This window comes from Phaseolus vulgaris, chromosome 1 (genome assembly GCF_000499845.2).
Source record: "Phaseolus vulgaris cultivar G19833 chromosome 1, P. vulgaris v2.0, whole genome shotgun sequence".
In the NCBI taxonomy this organism is placed as follows: domain Eukaryota; kingdom Viridiplantae; phylum Streptophyta; class Magnoliopsida; order Fabales; family Fabaceae; genus Phaseolus; species Phaseolus vulgaris.
Genome location: NC_023759.2, coordinates 7,233,545 through 7,258,118, shown reverse-complemented (window position 1 = coordinate 7,258,118; position 24,574 = coordinate 7,233,545). Strand labels below are relative to the sequence as shown.

The 24,574-nt window shown below is 28.4% G+C and overlaps 2 protein-coding genes across 3 annotated transcripts; both read right to left on the bottom strand.

Moving 5' to 3' along the window:
* Positions 1 to 297: 297 nt before the first annotated feature.
* On the bottom strand, positions 298 to 5,114 carry LOC137813424 (la protein 1-like). The gene is made up of 10 exons (XM_068615669.1): positions 4,966 to 5,114; positions 4,809 to 4,887; positions 4,307 to 4,456; positions 3,210 to 3,352; positions 2,699 to 2,847; positions 2,198 to 2,299; positions 1,769 to 2,114; positions 1,336 to 1,483; positions 1,005 to 1,083; positions 298 to 622 (listed from the first exon to the last, which is right to left on the bottom strand). Exons 1-10 carry the CDS (start codon positions 5,014 to 5,016, stop codon positions 529 to 531), a joined length of 1,341 nt encoding a protein of 446 aa, XP_068471770.1. The 5' UTR covers positions 5,017 to 5,114; the 3' UTR covers positions 298 to 528.
* A 10,212-nt stretch (positions 5,115 to 15,326) lies between these two features.
* Positions 15,327 to 19,409, bottom strand: LOC137813423 (sulfite exporter TauE/SafE family protein 3-like). Of its 2 annotated transcripts, none has more exons than XM_068615668.1 (12): positions 18,989 to 19,409; positions 18,539 to 18,698; positions 18,168 to 18,375; positions 18,026 to 18,090; positions 17,779 to 17,809; positions 17,570 to 17,652; positions 17,402 to 17,488; positions 17,248 to 17,298; positions 16,869 to 17,078; positions 16,650 to 16,743; positions 16,405 to 16,545; positions 15,327 to 15,597 (listed from the first exon to the last, which is right to left on the bottom strand). In XM_068615668.1, the coding sequence occupies exons 3-12, from the start codon at positions 18,364 to 18,366 to the stop codon at positions 15,512 to 15,514; spliced, it is 1,047 nt and encodes a 348-aa protein (XP_068471769.1). In that variant the 5' UTR covers positions 18,367 to 18,375; positions 18,539 to 18,698; positions 18,989 to 19,409; the 3' UTR covers positions 15,327 to 15,511. The 2 variants fall into 2 exon arrangements, with proteins under 2 accessions (XP_068471769.1, XP_068471768.1); XM_068615667.1 differs by having other exon boundaries at positions 18,168 to 18,368; positions 18,989 to 19,340.
* Positions 19,410 to 24,574: the final 5,165 nt, after the last annotated feature.

The following is a 24,574-nucleotide window of genomic DNA, read 5'->3' as shown; positions in this document are numbered from 1 at the left end:
TTAAATGCTTAAACTATTGAAAACATAGTACTAGTAAAAATGACAACATTGTTAATTATTAATGAAAAGAATATAAAAATGAATAAGTCGACATAAATACTTCATTAAGAAAACTTGAAAAATACTACAGTAACTTTATTTTTCTCTTTCACAATAAATTTGATCGTATGGTGCTTTAAATAGGAAATAAACTTTCAGACTTAAAATACCAAACAGATAGAGGTGATTCATGCAAAAATACAAAAAAATAATAATAATAGTACAGTAGAGCAGTTCAAAATATCTTCCACAAAAATGTTGTGATAAAAAGAAAAGGGTATGCATTCATTAAATTATAATACCAAAAACTGCAAAAAGGGCAATAACTTAGTGTGTTACAAACTAACCCCAGAGTCGCGGAGAACTACATCATGCTACTCCTAACAAACTATAAACAGATCAAAATTTACGGTATACATTGCCAAATACCTCTCAGCAACACAAAAAAACTGATATCTGAAGTCATCTATAACCATTAATCTTATATAGTTAAAACCTTCTAACTTTATTTGGGCGATCTAGTGCAGATTCATTCTCTCTGGACCGGTTGAATTTACCTCCTCTCCCCCCATGCTGTCTTCCCCTGCAATGGAATGTAAGAAGAGAATGTGTCAAAAAGAGCATTAGAGAATGCTTACAACATTTCTTATTAGTTATATCCTAGTTTCAGTTCCACCCCTCCCGAGAAGCCCCAAAATAAAAAGGTAAAAAACTTAAATATATTTTTGGCCTCAACATATATAATGATTTTCACGTCACTAGAAATGTTATGTTTATTGGTCTGACATTTAACAAAATTGATAGCCTACTTGTTGGGAACAAAAAGTCACATACATAGTGAATACCTTTTTTTATAACCATAAGAAATAGGTCAAATTTTCACCAATCAAAAATATATTTAAGCCAAAAATAAAAGAGGAACCGATAATGGCTTATTCAAGACATGGTTGAGTGACTCCTCTTACCTTCCTCGGTTATTCATACATCCCCTGCGCTTTTCTTGATTACCACGAAGCAGGCTCCAGTATTCTCTCTCCGCCTCACCTGAAACCATACCAGAAGAACAGCTATCAGATTAACCAAAAAAAAGTGTTGATCAAGATATGAAGTGTGCGTTTTTACCAAACAGATGCATATGAATAACTCATGAAAAATTAAATTAGAAGAGAAACAAACCAGTCACTGGTTCCAGAATAGCAATACAATTCTTCACAACTAAGCCCTATGAAGTGGGCTTTTTACCAAACAAATGCATATGAATAACTCATGAAAAAATAAATTAGAAGAGAAACAAACCAGTCACTGGTTCCAGAATAGCAATACAATTCTTCACATCTAAGCCCTCCTTTTCAGAAAGAACTACAGCTGCACGAGCTTTCTGAGCACCTTCAGGTTCTTCAAATCGAATGTATCCTGACTCTTCTCCAATCTTGAAATCAATGTACTGAACAGGCAAACAGTATACAATTTATACATGTCTTGGTCAATTCAAATAGCTAGATAATAAATAATAACAAATGTTTTAGGGGTTAAAGGATGAAACTGAGACAGAATGGTCGAACTCACCACCTGGGTATTCAAACAAAACTAGGCACAAAGTATCATTTTAAAAGTGCTAAAAACTCCAAAAAAAAATAAAGTAGCTATAATAAGTAGATAGCTGTAAAATGGACAAAAATTAAACAGGCATTAAGCCCCAACAGCCAAAGAAAGGGGGAAAACCTATTACCTTCACAGTACCAAACTTCTCAAAGACAACCCTCAAGTCCTCTCGTGAGACAACAAACTTGTTGTCCTTGTCAGCAGCAGCGAAATTTTTTTCACCAGTTTCTTTACTCTTTTCCTCACCCTCAGTCTCTTTTCCTTCACTCACCCCACTGTCTTCTTTATCATTCTCATAATTTTCTGACACCTTTTTACCACTTTCCTCAGCAGCAATTTCAGATGGATTTTGTTGATCGTTTTTGGCGATATCATGAGCGTCATTGGTTTGTTGATCAGGGTTATTTTGTTCTGAAGGAACTTCATCAGAAATAGTCTTTAGCTTGAAGGCTATAAGTAAGCCTTTAGGGTAGCTGTGATAAACATAGATAATTAGCTAATAAACTTATCTGTTTTATTGTAGGAGTGGGGATCAAAATAATTGTTAGTATCTTACACTGCTTCTGTATTTGTGTTATTCTGGTGATCTAAACCCACAAGTGGACGAAATTTTTCATGCTCTTCTAATTCTTTCTCTCTCTGCATATCAAAGTCCTTCCTGAATTGGATACAATAAACATAAACAATATTAGATAATATGCTTATGTAGACTGTTTTCACATCCTAAAATTCTCATGCTACAACAAAACGAATCATTGCAACCTAAATGCATTACATTCAAATGTTCATGTAATGATACAAAAACAAGCTGACTGTAAAGCAGCTATTATCAATGCTCATTTTTTTTCTTTTTTTTTCTATTACAAATATCAATAATTGCAAATCTTTCAGCAATATACTTTTTTCAAAGGAATTTGACATAAAATACACAAAACTATCCTCTCTTTCTTTCACTTACATAAGAAATTATTCTAATTTACAGAAAAAAAATATAACAATTTTTAATTATAATTGATCAATCAATGACTCAGTACTGAATCAATACAAGCATTCTTACTTTGGCTTTAATTCTAACTCAGCCCCCGCATAGACAAGGTTTTTCTTCAAAAAGAATTCCATTTCTTCATCTGATGAAAACTCAATAAGAGCAGTGCCACAAAAGAACCTTTTGTCTCCAACATGGCGAGGCAACCGAACACTGTTAACCTGAAACAGAAAACTAGAATTTATCCCTTTCGTAACTTAAAATAAATTATCAAAAAGTACTCTTTACCACAAGGACCATCTTACAAACATTTTTTGTCATCAAAGTTTTCTATAATCTAAAGAATGTAAGATTGACCGGTGCAATAAATTTCCAGATTTTTATCTTTAAAAATGAAGACAGTCTCTTTACAAGAAGCATCCTGCTCCAGCTTCACATCAAGAAGTTTAATGAACTTTTTATACAATTTTCACTCCAGTTGCCACATACCATACATAAAAAACAATAACAATAAGGAGAGGAACTACAATTCTCTCAAGCAAAAATGCTATAATATAAATGATAGCAGCAATTTAAACAATACCTTGGCATATTGACCAAAGAATGCCTCCACATCTTCAAGCTTCACATCATATTGAAATGGCGATGCAGCAATTGTTCTTATCTCTACCTGCTCAATTACCTCTTCTGGCTTCAGAAGTTCAGTTAACCTGCCAACTTTGTTCCCTGAAACATGAATAAACAAATGAGAAAAATTTGTCTACAACTGTTAGAGAGCTCACATCCATTAAAGATAACACCAAATTCAAGTGTGTAGATGCATGCAAACCACACCTTACAAACTCATTTTGTGAGGTTGAATCGGGCACAAACTTACTAATACAAAACCATTCAAAGCTTATCCTAGTCAACTTTGTTGGGACTTGTGTCACCCGCTATCGGGTTCCCCTACTGCCACGCTCAAGATGTCCAATCTTTGGCATGAGAGGGTATGTTAGAAAACCCACATGATTGGAGATAAGGTCAAATTATAGTATATAAGTAGATCAAACCTCACTTTACAAGTTAGTTTTGTGAGTTAGGCATAAACTCTTTTACTAAGAATAACTAAGTAGCATGAATTCATTCAGCATAGAACCTAGCTCCAAAAAATTAAAAAAGCAGAATATATCCATACAATCAACGGATCTGGCACTGACAAATACTGGGTTAAACATGTACTTATCATTCATAGTCACAAATAAAAATTAAATTTAAATAATGACCATTTGATTCCTCTTCCACTCACCTCAAGAACCCCTAAAATTTTTCAAAAACATAAACACACCATAACCATTACAAGCAATCACCATAAAACTTATTTCAATAGCAAACACAAAGTTGAGGAAGTAAGTGGTTCAAAAGAATAAATTGTAGCATGTTTACGAAAGAAACATTGCAAGAGACCAAAAACAGTGTTCAAGGGGAAAAAAGCTTATTTCGATAACTTATTCATATTGCTACAGCACGGCAAAGGGAAAAAAAGTCTCCGTCTAAACTAGCCACAATAAAGAAAGAATTTACACAACCAAAAAGCTAGGAGGAATTCACAGTAATCTTATATTCTTTTAATTATGAATAAATACTAACTTAATGTTGCCTGAATAAAACCACATTTTATGCATCAAAAAAGAAACCAACCATCTTCTGAGACTCTGACCAAAGCCGAATCTTTCAAAGCTTGAGCAACAGCTTTGACTGTATCTTCGCTCACCTCAGCCGGTTTTACTTCCTCCAGTTGAAGGTGCTTTCGCATCCGATTAAAAGAACAAATAAGAGCCAAACTGACCACTGTGTGGTTGCAGGAAGAGTCAAGACCAACAACATTGCAAAAGGGAAAAAAAAGAAGCAAATAGCCACATTTTTGGTTTGATCAAATAGGTCTTTATGGAAACAGAACAGCAATAGGATTAAACACAATGACGAATGTCCCTGTTTGGAATTTTAGAATTGAAACAAAAAAAAATGACAAAAATTGATCCAAAAGCCTAAAGTAATTTCGGTATTACTCTTCAATACAAATTTATTGTTCTAAGGCTATGTTTTCTTGTAAGCAAAACACCATTTAATCACTTTATCGAAAAGCTACAAATTTGGAGCAATTTATCGAGGGAACAAACGCGTAATGAAGAAGATAGGATACTGCCATCTTCGCTTTCACTGACGGTTTTCTTCAGAAAGTTGTCTCTGGGAAGGTTGCTATCACTGAAGTAGAACTCCACCTGTTTGGGAACAAAACGTAAACAAAAGTTGAATAAAAGACGAACGAATAACTAAAGGCAAAAACGACAATTGCAAACCTGTCGTACGACTTTCTTCGCAGTTTCATCGTCCAGCAACGCAGTCGACATTGTTCAGACCAGAATCAAAGAGCGGTTTCAGAGAGGGAAAGGGAAGGGGTGTAGGGTTTTAAATTTCTTAGAAAAATTTGCAATTTCTTTTCTTTTACGCTTGAATATATATATATATATATATATATATATATATATATATATATATATATATATATATATATATATATATACACACATACATGTAACTGCTATATCTTCTTTACATTTAAAAACTCAAATTAAAAAAATCATAATGGCCTTTCATATATTTTTATTGTTATCATATATTAAATAATAAATATAAATAAATTTATAATGCATATATCTATAACATCTATATCTATATATTTATATCTATATATATAATCTATATATTTATATTTATAATAAAGGAATATAAAGGAGATTCTTCATTATAACCGTTTTTTATTTATCTATATCTATATATAAAGGGATTCCCCTCCTAACTGCTCTTAATTTTATTTTTTTTATTCTTATATTAATATTTAATTTTATTATTGTATTATGGTCATTGTGTCATTTTTTATTCCCCTCTTAACTGCTCTTAATTTTTTTTCCATTTTATCCTTACTTAATAATTTATTGTATTAATTTATTTTGGTTATTTAGACATTTTATAATTTCAAAAATTAATAAAATAATTTTAAAATTGATTTTATTTGTTACGTTACTTTTTTGATTTAAACTTATGATTCTCCACTACACATAACCCACGTATCATACTTTCCACCTTTCTCTCTTGTATAGGTACCTACTCCCCACTTTCTCTCTCCACTACACATAACACATTCTTTTTTTTTACCATACTTCTCATGTAAATAAATAACTTTGTCATATGTAACTTTTAATGACCGCTCTCCACTATTTTATTAACCTACTCTTTAATAGTATACTCTTTAACTTCTCATTTTAATGTTAGAGAAATTGTTTTTTGAAGAATAAAAAGATACTAAAAAAAGAGAAATAAAAAATGCGGATACACACTACTCTTTAATTGTATACTCTTTAACTTCTCATTTTAATTTTATTAAGAGAAATTGTTTTTGAAAAATAAAAAAAATATTAAAGAAACAAAAATAAAAAATGCGGATACACAGGCACGTCACTGCCTGTGTTCCCACTAGTCTATATATAAAGAAGATTTTTTATTATAACCGTTTTTTTTTGTGTACATAATTTTTTTCCGATTCTACACTTATTTAATATATCTCATTTTATTAATATAATGAAATATTTTTTTTTATTTAATATGAATTACTTAAAAAATAAAATTATTTTTTTAATTTTTTAAATTAATATTAATGTATAATTTTTATATGATTTTCTATTTTTCCTTTAGTTCCTTATTTTAAGGCAACAAAGAAAGCATACTCTCACACATTTTCACACCAAATCTCACATATAAAATAAAATAACCTCCACTTTCAATTACTCTTGGTACTCCATTTTTTACATTTATATCATCTATATCATAGTGAAAATTTAGTAAAAGAGAAAAATGTGTAATAAAAGAAAATATTTATTTTAAAAATAATTTGTATTTTCAAAATAATTATTTATAAATATATAAAGTTCAACACAATTAATTATGTACAAATAATTATATTAACATATTATATAAATATTAATATTTATAAATATATTTATTAATGAAAGATATATTTAAAATTATTTATAATATTAAGGTACGTTTTTTCAAATTTTTAATATAAAAAACCAAATGATAAGAAGGGATAACAACTAAACAATAAGAAGAGATAAAAACTATAATTTTTAAGAGAGATGAAGATATGAAGAAAAAAAAAACTGTTTCACGTCTTAAGAACTATTCCACCTTTCATCAATCAACCGTTTCTTTCCTTCCACGTTTGACAAACTACTCCACATTTAAAATTTAAAATTGATGATTGTTTTTTTTCGAAATGATAGTATATTAGTTTTAAAAAAAGTTTTTAATTAATTAATTAATTATAAGAATAATTAGTTATTTAATAAATACTTAAAAAAATAGAAAATGTCTGAAATATCCAAAATAAAATAATAAAATCAAATATTAATAAGGACAAAATAGGGGAAATTTGTGTAACAAAAAACAATTACAATGGAGAATCTCCTTTATATATAGATTATATATAGATATAGATGGTTGTTTATATAAATATGAATTATTCCGATTTCAAGTCTATTACAAATTGTTATTGACATTGACTCTTAAGTGATGTGAGACTATTGGGTATACTAGAACAAGTCCAGAATCGAGGACTAAGGTAACGACTTTTCGTTTCCACAAATGACCTCAAGTCCACTAAAATAGCATCACTAGGGTCAATCACCGCATCTGAGGCATTGTTCGCTTTGAAGCTCGGAACCTCGTCACGATTTTGTCCTTAAAAGGCTTCTTGGTCAATTAAGGGAGGAATATGTATATAAACCGTCATTGGCCTCAACTCCTAAGCGATGTGAGATTATTTGACATACCATAACAAAAATAATAATAGAATAACATAATAAAATAACATAAACTATGGGTCAAGTCCGTTAAATTCTACATTTTCTCAAGGTGGTGTATATAAATTGTATGTAGCAAACTTGTTACAAATATAATCAATTCTAGATCTCCGTAAAGATTGAGTGAAAATATATGCTAATTAACAAACCCAGTCTTGATGTCTCCAGGTACAATCTTTTCTCAAATGAAATGATAATCAATCTCAATATGTTTGGTCCTTTCATGAAAGACGAGATTTAAGCTAATAGGAATAGTATACTAATTATCACATATGAGTATCATTTGAGTAATCTCTCCAGATTGAAATTCTTATAAGTTTACTTAATTTCGTGAGTTGATGAAGAAGTTTGTTGATTTAGAATCACAAGATGGGTAGATGTAATAGATGAGTAATTGATTTCTAAATTATGGTACTTTATTTCTTTTTATTGGTCTGTAATAATTTAGTGATGAATCGACAATTTTTAAGTAACTCTTTAAGTCAAACAAGCTCACAAGTAGCTAAGGTCATAGTTCTTTATTATGCTTCATCAATATATCTTGCCACAACATTTTCTTTCTTACTCTTCCAAAAAATCAAATTTTCACCAATGGAAATACAATATCCTTTTGAAAGAGAGGGTGCCTTCGGGAACACGGACACAGGTGGTGCATGGTTGTCATCAGGTTGTGTCGTAAAGGGTTTGATTAAGTCCCACAACATGCAACCTTCGTGTTTAGTTTCCAAGATTAAGTTTGGAACCCTAACAAGATTGTCGGTGATAAGCCAAAGGAAAGTGAGGATGACATCAAGTCATCATGTCCCTTATGTCCTGGATGACATATGTGCTACAATGGAATGGACAAAGGATCTAAATCTCACAAGGGTGAGCTAACCGCAAGGAAGGGGATGTCGAAGGCAGGGCTAGTGACTGGAGCGAAGTCATGTATTGGAAGGTGCAGTTGGATCACCTTTTTTTTAAGGAGAGCTAATGCTTGTTGGGTAGTTTGACATTGCTTACCCAAAAAAAAAGCAAGTTATGTTTGAATCAAATTTGGAGATGGATGTCTTCTTTCATTTCTCATTGGTGAAGTAAGACAAAACTCATGACCTTATTATCCTAGGTTGGAACAAGTTGATAGGAGCTCCCTTTTTTCATCCTCATCCATGTCGCCCTTATGGCGACATGGATGGGGTATAAAAATGAAAGTGGGTGATGGGGTTTCTCTTGATTTTGGCATAGCAGACCTCGGTAGGAGACTCACATGACGGGTTATTAGCTTAGTGGTAGAGTGCATCCCTGATAATTGCTTCGTTGTGCCTAAACTTTAAGGGCTCTTATCCACATGAATAGTTTAATGTGCTTATGAGCGCCTAATCTGAGACGTGGATCATCCCAGGCACATTAGCATGGCGTACTTCTTCTATTTGAACCGGAGTTTGAAACCAAACGTATCCTTGGGAGGATAGATAGGGTGATTTAGATGAGATCCAATGTAGACCCAACTTTCTCTTCACTCTTGGGATCCAGGCAAATACTACCCCATTAGTATGATTATTGTGACTATATAGCAAGCATGTTCCAAGAAAACCTTTAATGTACTTCAATATTCGAATGACTACATTCCAATTATCAACACATGAGAAATTAAGGAATTGACTCACCACACTAACTGCAAATGAAATATCAGGACGAATAACGTTAAGATACTTTAATTTTCAAACTAATTTTATGTACTTCTCGGGATCTGAGAGAGACTCCCCTGACTAGGTAGAAGTTTGACATTACGATCCATAAGTGTGTCCATAGATTTTCAATTTATTAATTTAGTTTCCTCCAGAATATCCAATGCATACTTCTTTTGAGATATAATAATATCATTGTTGGAATATGCTACCTCAATCCTCAAGAAATATTTGAGTTTGCCAAGATATTTGGTCTGAAAGTGGTGACAAATATGTTGTTTTATTTGAGAGATGTCATGGTGATCACTACCTGTAAGAACAATGTCATTAACATATACTACTAGATAGATGCACCAAACACTTAAGTGACAAAAAAACCCTGAATGATCTCCCTCACTATGAGTAATACAAAAAATAATAAAAGTAATTAAGACTTTTCTTACTTTTTTAGATATACTAATATTTGGAATTCTCCTTCCATTATATATACATGGTTTAATGTTTAATAATACAAAATCTAAAATATTATTACTATTAAATAGGAATATTAAATGAAGTCATACTTAAGTGTATTGTTCGAAATTGTCTTATGAGTAACACCTAATATTTTAAATTGATTATAAGAATGAAAATAGGGATAAGTATGTATATATTTTGTCTTTGTCCTCATCCTTATATATGTCCTTATTTTAAATTGTTAAAATACCCTAAGTTTATTAGGTAACAAAAAAAATTGTTTTTTTTCTTCTTTTTGGCCATGCTTTCATTTTATTTGAAACAACTCTTAATTAGTTGAACTATTTGTCATTCTCTATCTTAATTGTTTAACTCATTTGACAATTACTTAGAACCTTTCATTATAACCTTGAGTATTCATTTTGATTATTCAAAATGACGTATTATATTTTAATAAATACAAACCTCCATTTAATTAAATCGTTTCTACAATACATATTTGATAAGTTTTACTCATTTTTAATATTTTTATTTGTTTTTTATTTGTTATATGAGAATATCTGACTCTCAATTTTGAATGTTTAATCATGTAAGCCCTTAGTTTATATTTTCTAGTTGGTTCTTATTTTCTTTAATTTGAAGAACCTACTCTCACTAACAATTTTTTACTCTCTTTTGCACGGTTTGACTTAGTCAATGATTTTTTTTTTTTTTTCATTTCACTTAAAGAATCCTACTTTAGTTACGTAATTTTTTATTCTTTTTCTAAATTATTTGAATTGTTTGATATCCATCAAACTCACTTGTATCCTCAAGGTATTTTACTTCATAAATTTTTTTAAAAAATAACAAAATTATAATTATAATGAAATTTCAATTACGTTAATTGTTTAATATTTTTTTATAATTACTTAATATTTTATGTAATTGTTATTTGATATTTTATTTTAATATTTATATAAATATTTTTTAATATTTGACATTGAAAAAAATATGTGTTTTTTTATATTAAACTCTTGATGACAACTTATTTCTTTTGTTGTGATTTTTTTTTTTAAATTTAGAATAATATAGGGCTAGTACATATGTGGATACATGTATACCCACTATATAATTTTTACTTTGAGAATAATAACATAGCCAACCCTTCTCATCATTATCATCCCTAGTATTAAACCAATGGAGATCCCACATCGACTAGAGATTAGAGCCTTTCATTATATATAAGTGGGTGCAAACCTCAACTCTATTAGCCAGTTTTATGGGGTTGAGTTAGGCTTAAAGTCCACTTCGTAATAATAAGATAAACATAAAATAAAATGAAAAAAATTAATAAAAAATCTATGATTAAAATTTATTTATAAAATGTATTCATTTTACTTTTTTTTATATCAATTAAGGTTTAAGGTTTATTTTTTTGTTTTTATATGTCAGTTATAAGGTTTAAGGTTGTTTGTAAATATAAGAAAAATAGTATTTTTTTACCACAATAAAAGTAATAATTGATAAAAACGAATTAATGTTTTCTTGAATTTTGAAAATAATAATTAAATTTTTAAAGAGATCTTAAATAAAGATAAAGACAAATTGCCAAAAATAGATTATATGAAAATTCATTATTCAATATATGAAATGAAATTAATAATATATTATGTCCTTATATATAATTATAGAGAGTAGGTAATAACAATTTAAATAATCATATTTTGACAAAGTTGATTATTTAACATGCTTTAATTAGCTTGAACCAAAAATTTAAATTTTAAAAGTTTTTCTTTATATTTTTATATAAGACATTTATGTTTAATCTACTAAAAATATTTTTAAAATCATATAACGGTATCAAGATAATTATAATTATTTAAGATATTTATATCTAATACACAATGAGTATGTACAATGAGTGCACTAATGAAATGCACCAATTACACAAGGAGTTCATTTGTATTCGACATAATCACTTGAATATTTTCACATATAAATTTGATATTGTGTTGCTAGCAAATTAGTCTCGAGTTATAAAATATTGACTTTAAATTTGATATTGTGTTGCTAGCAAATGAGTTCGAGATATAAAATATCGACTTTCTTTTTTAGTCTTTGACTAAACATCCAAGAGTACTTGACAATATATATTATTGATTACTTTTAGATATATTTTTCTTTGTGTTTCTTATTTTATTGTAATATCAAATTATTCCTTAAAAACATTTGGAATAATATATTTTCATAATTATACAATTTGCTCATTAAATGCTAATTACGATTTTTTATATTATTTTTTAGTATATTTGAATTTTACTATAAATATTTGATTTTATGTTAGAAATAATTTCTTATTACAACTTGATCACATGCTTCGATTATCATTAATTGTGTTAACAAGTTGGTAAATCATCTTGCTTGTGAACTATTAGAAGATTTTGTTGTATGTGACTATAATTTTGCTTTATAGAGGACATATTAAAAAGTCTATAAATAAAATAAAGATTAATTCAACTATTGGTTTATATTAGAGATCTTAAATATGTATTGCAAATTGAAGTGACTAAATTGAAAGTCATATTTTTGTATGCTAAAGAAAGTATAATTTAATTTATTACTTGAAATTGAGATGTTTAAGTTTGAAGTACATCGTTGTTGATAAAAACCATGAGTTGTTTTAGTGCTTAAATTGTTTTTTTTTTAAGTATTAAAGGAATGATGGAAACCAAACTTGGCTCCATGTTCTTGAGTTTGAGTTTTCTTTGGATGGAGCTAGATCATGTCTTATAGAAGCTATGGAGAAGTGTATTTTCAATGGAGGAATGAGGTGAAACCGTGAGAGAAAAAAAGGTCTAGAATAGGTGAGGTCAAATCCTAGATATGTCTAGACTAGTCACACTAATAGGTGTTAACATAGAGAGAACTTGACAAATAGAAGTGTTTCAAAATTTGGACAACAAATTCTTAAGGTTTTAGATCGGGTGCAATAGTTTAAGCTAAATTTTCTACCAACTTTGCACTACAACAATTACAACTAGAACCATTATCCACAATATCAGAACAATTGTTTTAAATTTTTTTGAATCAAGTGTGGGAGAGGTTATTGTGACTGTAGTAATGCAATGGATTGACTTCTAAAAAGCCTTCTCACCAATAAAAATTCTACATCATAAGGAAAGACTTCTTCTTCCTTAGATTTTAAAACTTCTTCCTCACTAGGTGAAGACTAAGAATTATCCTTACTTTTAATGTCTTGATCATTTAAAATCATTGTTCTTTTATGAGGACACTCAAAAGAGTAGTGTTTTTTTCAAGACATTTGAAGCATTGGACATTTATCATTTTAGCCTCTTTGGAAGAGTTTTATAATTATATTTTTCTTTTTCTTTTCCTCTATCCATATCCTTATTTTCTTCCAGTGGCTCATTATTTTTAGATTTGGAGGGGTAACCCTCCCTCTTAAGCTCTCTCCTATAATAGGATGTGTCAGGGTAGTCCTTCCTATTATTATACCTCCTTTTAAGTTGTTCTACCCTAACACAAAGTTGAATAAAATCATTTAAGTCATTATAAGGTAAAAGTTCAACCCTTTCCTAGATTTCATGATTGAGGCCACTTTGGAACCATACCATGGTTATTCTAGGTTCTTCTCTTATTCCCGCCCTTATATTAACTCCATTTTTTTGCCTATATTCCTCTACAATCCTGTCCTTTTGTTGAAGTTGTTGGAGTTGATACATCAACTCCCTATCATAGTAAGATGGTACATGACGTTTCCTTAGGGTTGTCCTAAGTTCATTCCAGTATCTGATTTGAGGGTTATCATGAACCCTAAAGTTTCTCTCTAATGTTGTCCAAATTCTGCGACACTTCTACTTGTCAAAGTTTTCTCTATAGTTATTTTCTTGCTAGACACATTTTAGACTCCTCATAGTAGTGTTGGTCCAACCTCACTCTAGAAACTAGTGTGTTGGCCTAACCTCGCTTAGAATCAAAGTTATAATTTTCATTTCCAAATCATGACATTGTTTCACTTCTTATATGCTTCTGTTATTCTTTATCATCCATAGAAAAATTTCAAACCAAAACATTGAAGAAGAAGAATTGTCATGCACATGGAAGGTTTTTCCATCAAAAGGTTAGTTGGAAAAGTAATTTATTTATCTAGATTGTATATATGAGTCAATTTTTGCGTAATCCATTTAAGAGTCATGTGGATTTCTTCACAAATATTGAAATATTTGAATTCTTCTCCCAAAAAAAGAAATATTATTATCAAATTATACACACTTAAAGGTAAAAGGTTAAATAGATGTAGATTATACAAGTTTAGGACATGATATAAGGTCCATTTCTAGATACTCCATTTTTATAGGAGAGAATATGATAATTTGGAAGAATAAAAAACAATAAGTGATAGGAAGATGAAGTGATTTTGCAAATTTTCAAGATAAATTTTCAAGATAAAAGTAAGAATTTGTGAATTTTCCTTGTTAAGAAATATATTGTTTGACTTTGGTTTGAACCAAAAGAATCCATAAATTTGGATTAATATATATACTTCTAGTTCTCTTGAACAAGATAATATATATATATATATATATATATATTTACAAATAAAATATTTTATTAAAATACCTCCTCAACATAAGGTATTATTAAATGTTTTTATTACAACATTACTAGAAAGTCATGGAATAGAAACCATTTTTAGAGACAAAAAATAATTAGTTGCATTGACTAAATTATATAATGTTTTAGAGACTAAACAAATTGTTGGTATCTAAATTGGTGTCTATTATTGATAAATAGTTTATAAATTGTAAAGTTGGTAGTTAATTAAATATCAATATAGAAACTATTTATCAATAATAGAAACTAATTTAGATATCAATAATTATTTTAGTTTCTAAAACAATATTTAATTTAGTCAATATAATAACTATTTTTTTTTAAATTAGTTTTTATTTAATTTCTTGTAGTGTAATTTTTTAGTGTGAACAATAATTAATTGTCTTTTCGACTTTGTCAACCGAAGGAAATTATTTCAACTTCAATTTCTAATTTGATGAAATGTTTATCATATTATATATATATATATATATAACTTTTTTTAGTTTATTTTTCAATATTTTCATTTATAGTGTGACAAAAAAAAACATCAAATATAAATTAATTTTATAGACCAAAATAATTAGTTATTATTTGACTAAATTAGAGAACATTTTATAAACTACAAAAATTCTCTATCTAAAATAGATTTTATTAATAATAAAAAATTATAAAATAATTTTTAAATTAGTATTTAAATTAGTTATCAAAATTTTAGTTACTAATATTTTAGATTATAAATTAGTCTTTATTAAATATAAATAATATTTTAATCTATAAAATAATATTTAATTTAATTAATATAGTGATTAATTATTTTTTATCTTTAAATTTAATTGTTATTTAATGATTTTATATAATGGAAAAAGGTTATTTTATATATTGTGCTCCTAAGTAAAAGGTTATTTTTGAAGGTTTTAAGAGTAGGTTGGTCTAAGATTAATTCCTTCCACGCTCTCTCCTAAATTACTTAATCTCTCTTTCTTTTTACATGGAACAATTAATTATGTAGATTTATTTTCTTTTGACAAATCTTACAAATATTAGAAGTTCAGTAGAACTAATCAAACAGAAACCATATGTATAAACGTAATTGTGATTTTATAATTCGTGCAAAAAGGTAGAATACATCTTCTATGGATTTACAAAATTTAAAGATTCTATAGAACTACCTTTTTAAAACAAGGACAAAACATATAATCTCTTCGTGTGGTGGCAAGCCACAATTAATGACAAAAAAAATGTAAATATATACTTGGAAACATCTAGTTATTATTGTTGCAAAAATTCTCAAATCCCATATATTCATTGCTTTCAATCTCCAAGATCACGTTTGATATTCCAACTCCACCTATAAAGAGACATAAAAAGTGAAAGTTATGAGAAAACGGTATATTCTCATAAGGCCAATCAAAGAAAGGAGAACAAAAGTTTTATTAGGAGAAACTTTTGGATGAAGAAGTAAGAGAAAAAAAAATATAATGATTTTTTAATTAAGTTTTTAATATCCTATTTGAGTATTTTCAACTAAGTCTATTAATTTATTTTTCTAGTAAGTGGTTAAAATATTTTTTATAAGTATCATATTTTTTATTTTATTGTCAAGAAGAAGAAGTAATTGTTACCTCCAATTTATGCATCTAACTCACAGATCAATTTGTTTTTGTTCTTCCAATCTCTTTCTATTTGTTAGTCAACTCGTTTTTGAAAAAAAAAACGAGTTGAGTCACGAGTTAAAAGAGATTAACAAGAAAAAAAAGTGAGTTGATTGATGAATTATGAAAAAAAACGATCACGTTACTAAGTTTATGGTAAAAATCAAAACATCATGATAATCAAAAGTAAAAGAATAATATTTTAAATATCTAATAGAATGATAAATTTTAATCCACCCAATTGAAAGTATTTAAATTTATGAGTATTTAAAATTTAATTAAACTTAAAATAAATTATTTATTTATAATTTACATTAAGTTATGCACATGGTAAAATTAACTTCCGGAAGTAAGTGTGGAAGATATTTTTTAAAATTTGAAATGTAAAAATCATTTCACCTAATTTGTTCTACTGTAAATGTTTATTAAGAAATTATATAAAAAAAAGGAGAAAAGCAAACAATTAGCAAGTATGAAGTAATGGAAGCAGCAAAAACACTCACCCAATGCAATTGTACTAATAAATATTGTGAAGGCCAAGACAAAAATAATTAAAGATGCCCTTTTGTAGATATTAACAAGCCTGTCAATGAGATGCTGTCCTAGGAATGCTGCAATGGCAGCCACAAGGGTGAGGAAGAGAGCTGCCAAACAGTAAGAAACATGAACATAAATTACTTGAAATTTATGTTTCCTTTGAAAACCATTCAGAGAGATTTAAAGGGTAAAATGTGAAGTGTTATTTCACCATAGGGAACTGGAAAACGGTTCAAGAGATAGTATTGTACAACTGATAAAGATGCTGAGTACATCATTCCAAAAGTGGCTGTGGCACTTGCTACCTGCAAAACCATGAAAGATAAGAAGATAACTGTTCTGGTTCAAATTAAATTCTAGGTACTCACATTGAGCACTATGAAAAATAAGGGTGAAAGTGAAAGAAAGATCTATCAGATTCAGAACTCACCTGTGGAACAATTCCTACTTCTAGAAATAAAGGACCCATGACAAATCCAGAACCTGTACCAAGAAGTCCACCAACAATTCCAGCCAGCAGAGAACAGATGCTGGCTAGAAATAGATGGTGCAATGGCCAATGTGTGTGTTGACCACCTGCAGATCTCCCCTGATATAGGGCTCTTGCTTGATACAAATAAAATCCTACAGTAATTGGTATCTACAAAACACAAGTAGTGCCAGCATATAATGAGTGTAATTTCCAATTTGCCACATTTGAGATCAAAGTTTCATTGAATATGTAGTTGGTTCAATTATATAATAGATCTTAGCCTCTTATGCATGGATATTTGGCACCACAGAAAAAGAAGTGATACTAATTGGTTTACCTGTGACAAAAGAAGTATCCAGTATGTGACTGAACAGGAAGCTACAAGATTCTGCCAAAAGTTAATCCCTTTGAATGGTTAGCTGAAATGATTGCACAAGAAAAAAGGAAGAATGCAATGCAAGTTCTTGTAATTCTATGGAAAAGAAAATTACTTTGGCAATCTGTAAGATAACAAATGCGAGCCACACCAGGAAAACAAGTACAAACTCCTTCCAATAGATGTTGCCAAGGAAGTTCACCTGCATGCATAGACCTTCCTTTATGGCATATAATAACTTAATTTGATCATGTTAAGAACATGTGGACCAGTGCATACCAACCTCAGTTTTTCTAGTATTCTTTGCAGCACCTTCTTCTACACATCCTGGAAGATACTTGTATCCCTCATCCCCATTGCAAGTAGCTGGAAGAGAAGGTCCATGGCATATACTTGGTTAACTTGTAGATATATATTGAGGTTGTGTCTTGTGACCAGATGAACAAGATGAAGTCTTTATTTGAGAAAAAAAAAATCAATTCATAAACTCACCAGAAGACTCTGATGAAAGTTTGCTAGTCTCCTGATATTATTGAAAAGAAATGGAGGATCAGAATCTTTATACCATATTCACAAGATTTTTGCTTTGGAGAAGAACTTGGTAATATGCAAGGTTATTGAGTGAACCAGTATGTTCCTAATTTCACCAAGCATGATTGGAAAGTCCATGGAGAAACTAAAAAAGCTGTGTAGGTAAGGTGCAAGGTGATTTAAACCCCAAAAAAGTTGTAGCATTTACCTCTTTCATTTTGGTTTCCTTTTTCCATGTCTCAGAACCTTTGAAGAATGATCTGATTGATGTCACTGCAAAGACCCAATATAGCAAATTAATGATATTGCTGAGTGAAATTTTGATCAAAGTACAAATCTTCTATCATTACCTAAACAGAGAATTATTAGAAGAACAGTGACCATCCAATCAGCACATATTACGCTTAAGATAACTCCTATGCTGATTCCCAGCATGAGAGTGGGTTGGATAAGCAGCATCAAATCATAGTCAATAACAGGTTCATCAAGCGTGGGATGTTTTTGTTTCAAGCAGAAGAAAACAGCTGAGATGGCTGCACCTGTCACCATACCTGAATACTAAACACAGTAAATGGCTAAACACAGAACAGTCAAAACCATTTCAGTAATAGACTAGTCTATAAACAACTAGTTTCTTTCTTCACAGAAAATCATATAATTATTAGCAATATCAGCTGCATTTCTGAACAATGATTGCTGAAAGAGATACATGAATGCTTACACTTTGAAATGGAAACTGCTGATTTTGGATCAAAACCAAGAATCAGGATTACCATGGGCACAAAGATGCCACCACCCCCTACTCCCCCTACACTTCCAAATGCTGCTCCCAAGATTCCAAGCAAGGTTCCAACAACAATTCTCCAGCCAAATTCCATTTCCTGTTCATAATTGAGTAATCAAATTTGCTCTTTCTTAACCCCTGAATTTAGATAAGTGATAGGCAGAGATTACTGATATCTATCTATCTATCAATCTCCTTGCCCAATAGATCAAAAGAACATGTTTATCTTAAGAGTGACATATAAAAATACAAGTGTTACTTATCTTATAATGCATAAAAAGCATTGTATTACAATGAATTAAGGAATTAACTTCCTTGATAATCAATTAAGCAATTAGTGATTAATGAAGAGAGACACAGTGTAATGTGATGGATGCAAGAACTTACTGGCCACACATGTTGATAACCAAGATGACTCCATATGAATTCCAAGGCTTTGATATGGTAAGAAAATGGTTTTGCTTCATTTTTCATAGACACTTCAATTTTAGTGCTTGTTATAGCATAGAAGAAGACACAAAGCAGCAAAAAAATGAAGGAAAAAATAACCACATTTCTCATGATTAACCAGCAAATATGAAAGGAAAGCTAGAAGATCAGAAGATGGCTGCTATGCAAAAAACCGTATGATGTAAATGTTTTAAAACTGTGACAGCTAAGAAATGCAAGATTTTTCAATCAAGGAAATTTTGCATGTGCTTAAAATGAGGAACACATTACACTTTTTTATTATAGAAACAATGAGTGAGTTTTTATTGTAGTTTTATAAAGAAAAGTTTGGGTTCACATCAACTACAATTTTTTTCTTGAAAAGACTAATATCTACTAATCAGAATTACAAATTTTGGAATTACTAAATGTGTTTAATATTATCAAAATATTATACCTAACAGAATAAAATTAATTTTTTTATCTAAAAAACCATTTAAAAATAAATAAAAAAGTTAAAGTTTCATTATATTATTAACATTAAAATAATGTTTTGTTTAAACTGTTTAAATTTATCTAATACCATAAAATTTACAAAATCAATATAAAGAACTCAATTTAAGAAAAAAAAATATAGATTGAAGGAATAAGAGAAATAGTTATTAGTATTCCCTACATAGGAACTAAAATAACTTTTTTTTTTGAATTACACACACCAGAGAAAATAATTCTAAATATAGTAAAAAAAATTACTATAGAGATTAAAAATATATTTTAACTTAAAAATTATTCAGATTGTTGGGACTCGGATAAGAATAAAAATTTTGTAGGGCATACTGTCTAATAATAAATTAATAAAGGGCCCTCCAAGCTTGAACCTGATCTGTCAAACTGAAGGAATGTGTGTCTTTTGGATTGTTCCAAGGGTCACCAATGTTTTTGAAGGGTTATATTTGGTAATATTTGTATGGTGCATTAATTTAGTCCTGGAAAAATAAAGAAAACACTCTCTTCTTTAATATATTTGCATTTTTTTAATATAAATAATTATATAAATGAAACTATATACAAATAAAAATGAAATAAATTATGAATTGGTATTTAACTTAGATTAAGAAAAATATTCTGAATTCTCTTATGGGAAAAAAATGATTTTAGATTAGATTGCAAAATCAATTGTAAATTTGTTCATGTAGAAATTATTTACTTGCTTTATATTTTTATCAGAAATTGAACGTTTTTTGTGGAATAAATGGAAGTGAGTTTTCGAATTCTATAACCATAATAAAGAATATGTTTAATATTAATGAGAAATGAGTATATAAATTAATAGAGGTGCGAATGACTAAGAATAGTGAACAAAAAAGTTATTATAAGTGTAAATTGAAGTGAGTTTTGTTGTTATAGAGATATTATTTTGTAATCTTATCTTTTTGCTAATAATATATTCATAATAGGTCTTAAGGTATTATTGTAAATGAATAATATATCAAAGCTATAATGAAGGACAAGCAAATTGCTAGCTTTTATCTTTAAATGATGATTAATCTTTAAATGATGATTAATTTATCTCTTATTAATAAGAATAATAATTTATTTATAAGATATTCAACTTATATTTTGAGTGTATTGAGAACAACAAGTATGTTCTAGAAGTTGAATAAAGTTAAGGATAACTATGAAAGTCCAATTTAAATCTAAATATTTGGATTAAGAATTTAGATTAGAGTTTAAATTCAAATCTATATTTTTCATAAAAATAATTTAGACTTTTTACAAATTCAAATTCAAAGAATTATATTGGATTTTAAATCTAAATCCATATTTTTATTAAAAAAAAAATTTAATTTTAAATTTAAATTCATATTTTTTTTATAACAAAAATAACATAATATTATGTAAAAAAAAGTTAAATACTATATAAATATCAAAGAAATATAATAAAGTTATAATTTAATAATATAAAAAATTCAAGATAACATAATACATAATTTTTTACTATTCAAAATACACATACCTAATACTTTAATTAAACTTGAAAATATTATTTTCATTTCAGATTCTATTATATTTTTTTAGTTAAGTGAATGGGTAATGTAAGCTAGAGGTAGAAATAATGGAGCAAATAAAATTCCAAAGAGGATGCATAAAAAAAATGTGGTTTTACTAATGATTTGTTTGGATTAGAGTGTGGAAATGAGAGAGTGGATTTGAGATGATTTGAAGAGAAAATGTAAAAAAAGTTAAGGTGTTTGGATTAAGGTAAATAGAGTGAAAAATGTGAGGAAAGTTTGTGAGTGATGTGATGGGTGTGATTAAAATTATATTTTTTTTAATTGATAAAAATGTAACTTTAAATATTTGCCCTTACATTTAAAAATTGTTAAAAAATTAATTAATTAATTATTTATAAATTATAATTATTTTTTATTTAAAATATTATTTAAATATTTATAATTATAAATATTTGATAAAAACTTATTTTTATATTAAATAACATTATTATTTTAAATTTTAAATTTTTTAATTAATATAATTATTATATAAATTTATTTCTTTATTATTAAAAAGTATTAATTATGTTATTTTAGAAGAATTATTTTTTTATAATCTTAATTATATTTTTTATATTTAAATTATAATTCTATTTAAAAAATAATAATTATATTTTATTTAAAATAAAAAGGGTAAAATAATAAATTATAATTAATTATATATATATATATATTCAACTTTCTTTGCAACTCAGCGAAGAAAGTTTAGAGTGCAGATTTTTTTGGGATTCCGTGCCTTTTTACATTGATTTTCGAGTTTTCCTTCTGCATAGTAAAACTTCGTTTTTCCTTGCCCATAAACAAACAGGGCCTAAAGGTGGTGGAGAGTGAAGCAAATGAAATTTCAAAGAGAATGTATATAACATGGTTTTGGTAGATGAGTTCGAGAGAGCGCTTCCAAAATTCTAGATTGGAAATTTGGATTTTTAATTTTTAAAATTTGTATCTCTTAAGAAATTCCAAAAGGATTTCAATGATCAAATGTTGATTACAAATGTTTGTACACAAACCACTTTAGTTTACCCTTTATTAATCTTTCTATGGGATTAAGAATTCCAAATATTATTTTCTATCTTTTTCCTATAAACAAAAACAAAGGTAGGATCAAAGGAATAACTCTCCAAAAGAAGATGTACAATAAAGCTTCTTTTATAAGAGTGTTTAATTCACAAGGTCATGTATATTATAGTTTTCTGACTCCCACTTGTACAAAAAAAAATATACCAACAAAGCTTTCTCGGAAAGTAAAATGTAATGAATGTTTTGTATCATTGTATGTGTCTTTGTCATATATATGTGTGTGTGTGTGTGTGCGCGCGCTTATAATATAATATGACCTTCTAGAGCAATTTATATATGATATATTTGTTGTATTTCTTAATAATATTAATAATTGAATCTTAATATACAACACTACTTGATTTAACATAAGTGTCAATTATGGACTTGTGCTCAATATAACGGGAAACAATGTGTAATATATTATATCACATAATAATATATGTATTATTTTTAGTTAGTGAGGTAAGTGTTCTTATTGATTGAGATAAAATCCTTCCATAAATTATGTAAAAATTCATTACAAAGAATCATTCATATAACATTAGATTATATATAGAAAGATTTCATGTTGGATGTTGTACTTGAATTGAATGATTAAAAAAGTAATGCAACTACCATTAAAGATTCATTTTCGAAAGAGGTCAATCACATTAATAAATAGTTTATTAATTATTATTATTATAAATTGATGGAAACCTAGTTGAGATTTCTCTTGGAAAGAGGTTATGCTTGTTAACTAATTTCTTGGCTTCATTTTTTGTGTGTTTATGTATTTTATAGCTTGGTTCTTATGTGGTAAGATATGACAAATGAATCTAGGTGGACATGAGATAAGTTTCTTGAGTTTCTTGTTGGTTTATTTGAAAATTTATTAGAGAGAACTTCATGATAAGGTTCTGGAAGCTAAGTTATGGTGTGCATGATTTCTTAGTTGGAATAGGTTGTGCTTTTGGTGTTCTTTTAGTAGGGTTTCCTTCGATCATGTAGTAGAAGGGTTAGGAAGTGTTGGAGGTGGGTCTTGGTTGGTTCTTGGGTCAAGGATGAGAGGTATGATGTTCTTGGATAAAAGGTAGCTTAATTTTTTGATAGAATCTTAATGGAAGGTGGTATATATTTGGTTGCCTTAATGATCTTTTGTGGTTTTGGGTAATTATTAGCAAGCTTGGATGGTGGATGGATGAGGGAGGTGGATGCATAGCAAGATCATAAGAACATATGAACATAATTTAAGTAATATGGTGTAGAAATGAAAAAAAAAATCGAAACGAAAGGAGACTAAATATCAAGATATGGATGATGTAAGGCTTTGATAAATCTCTTTTCAATAAAAGAAAACAACACACGCGTTTTCAGAATTTTGTGACAAGTATAAGTATGAATTTTGTGACAAGTATAAGTATGTAAACTAAATGCCTAAAATATAGAAAACTTAGTAAATGGATTATTATGGCACTTTTTGGTCCCCAATTCCCTTTCGGTATTGGTCATTGTATTCCTTATCACTTTCTGTTCAATTTTCATACATCATGCACCTTATTTTAAGCTCTATAACAAAAGTCATAAATGTTTGAACCTTTTTTACCAAAAACTTTCAAATTTAAATTTATGGTTATTCTAGAAAATGTAAGGACTATACTATGAAATATACACGAAAACAAGTTACCATAAAAAATTGGGTCAAAAATCAAGAAGTAAATATATAATATCTTATCTGAAGTGACGATTATTTATGTATCAAGAAGTAAAACGTTACTTTATACGTTATAGCACGATATTTGTAATCACCATTACTATATTACATTGTGAATTATTGTACTTTAGTTACAATGGTCGTAATTCGAGTATTAAATATTTTAATTTTTAGAGCATTTTCTAGAGTATCTTGAAAGAGAGAAAATTCTCTTATGATTGGATCTTGATTTATTGGATCAAGTGAGAATTTATCTCAGCACTTATCTTGAAGCAACTTCAAGTGGCATGGTCTTCTTCATCGATCCATTAATTTCTCTCTTCCACTTTCTATTCCTTTTCTTTCTAATTTTTGAATTGTTCTTATTGTTTCCTTATAGTGATTCACTTTATGTTTAGTTTTATTTGTATGTTCATTTTCACTTCTTAGAAGCAAGTTTTCACACTTGTATAATCCTTTGGATTAAACTTGTGTTCATGGCAAGCTTCTAAAAATTTATTTTCTATATTGTTCTTATGTTATTGATTTTTTTTCGTTCCACTCTTAGAAGCAAAGTTTCACTCTTAATGGTGAACATCTTTAAGATTCATGTTGTTTTATATGAAATTCCAAAAAGATAAATCTAATTAAAGTTTCAATAAGCAAGCAAAATCATAGTTAGTAAATCATCATTTGGTCATCCGAGTAAGGTTATAAACCACAATTGTATGAAGATGAGTTGACATGGAATGCTAGCTT

Bases quoted from the DNA above. Each gene is read 5' to 3' on its own strand.
- LOC137813424 (XM_068615669.1), bottom strand. From the start codon at position 5,016: ATGTCGACTGCGTTGCTGGACGATGAAACTGCGAAGAAAGTCGTACGA. The intron at 4,888-4,965 runs GTTTGCAATTGT...GTTCCCAAACAG, and splicing joins CGAAGAAAGTCGTACGACAG to GTGGAGTTCTACTTCAGTGA. The intron at 3,353-4,306 runs GTTGGTTTCTTT...TTCATGTTTCAG, and splicing joins GGTCAGAGTCTCAGAAGATG to GGAACAAAGTTGGCAGGTTA.
- LOC137813423 (XM_068615667.1), bottom strand. From the start codon at position 19,162: ATGAGAAATGTGGTTATTTTTTCCTTCATTTTTTTGCTGCTTTGTGTC. The intron at 18,369-18,538 runs GTAAGCATTCAT...TTTAGTATTCAG, and splicing joins AGCAGTTTCCATTTCAAAGT to GTATGGTGACAGGTGCAGCC. The intron at 16,744-16,868 runs GTGAGTTCTGAA...ATGGTTTTGCAG, and splicing joins AAGTAGGAATTGTTCCACAG to GTAGCAAGTGCCACAGCCAC.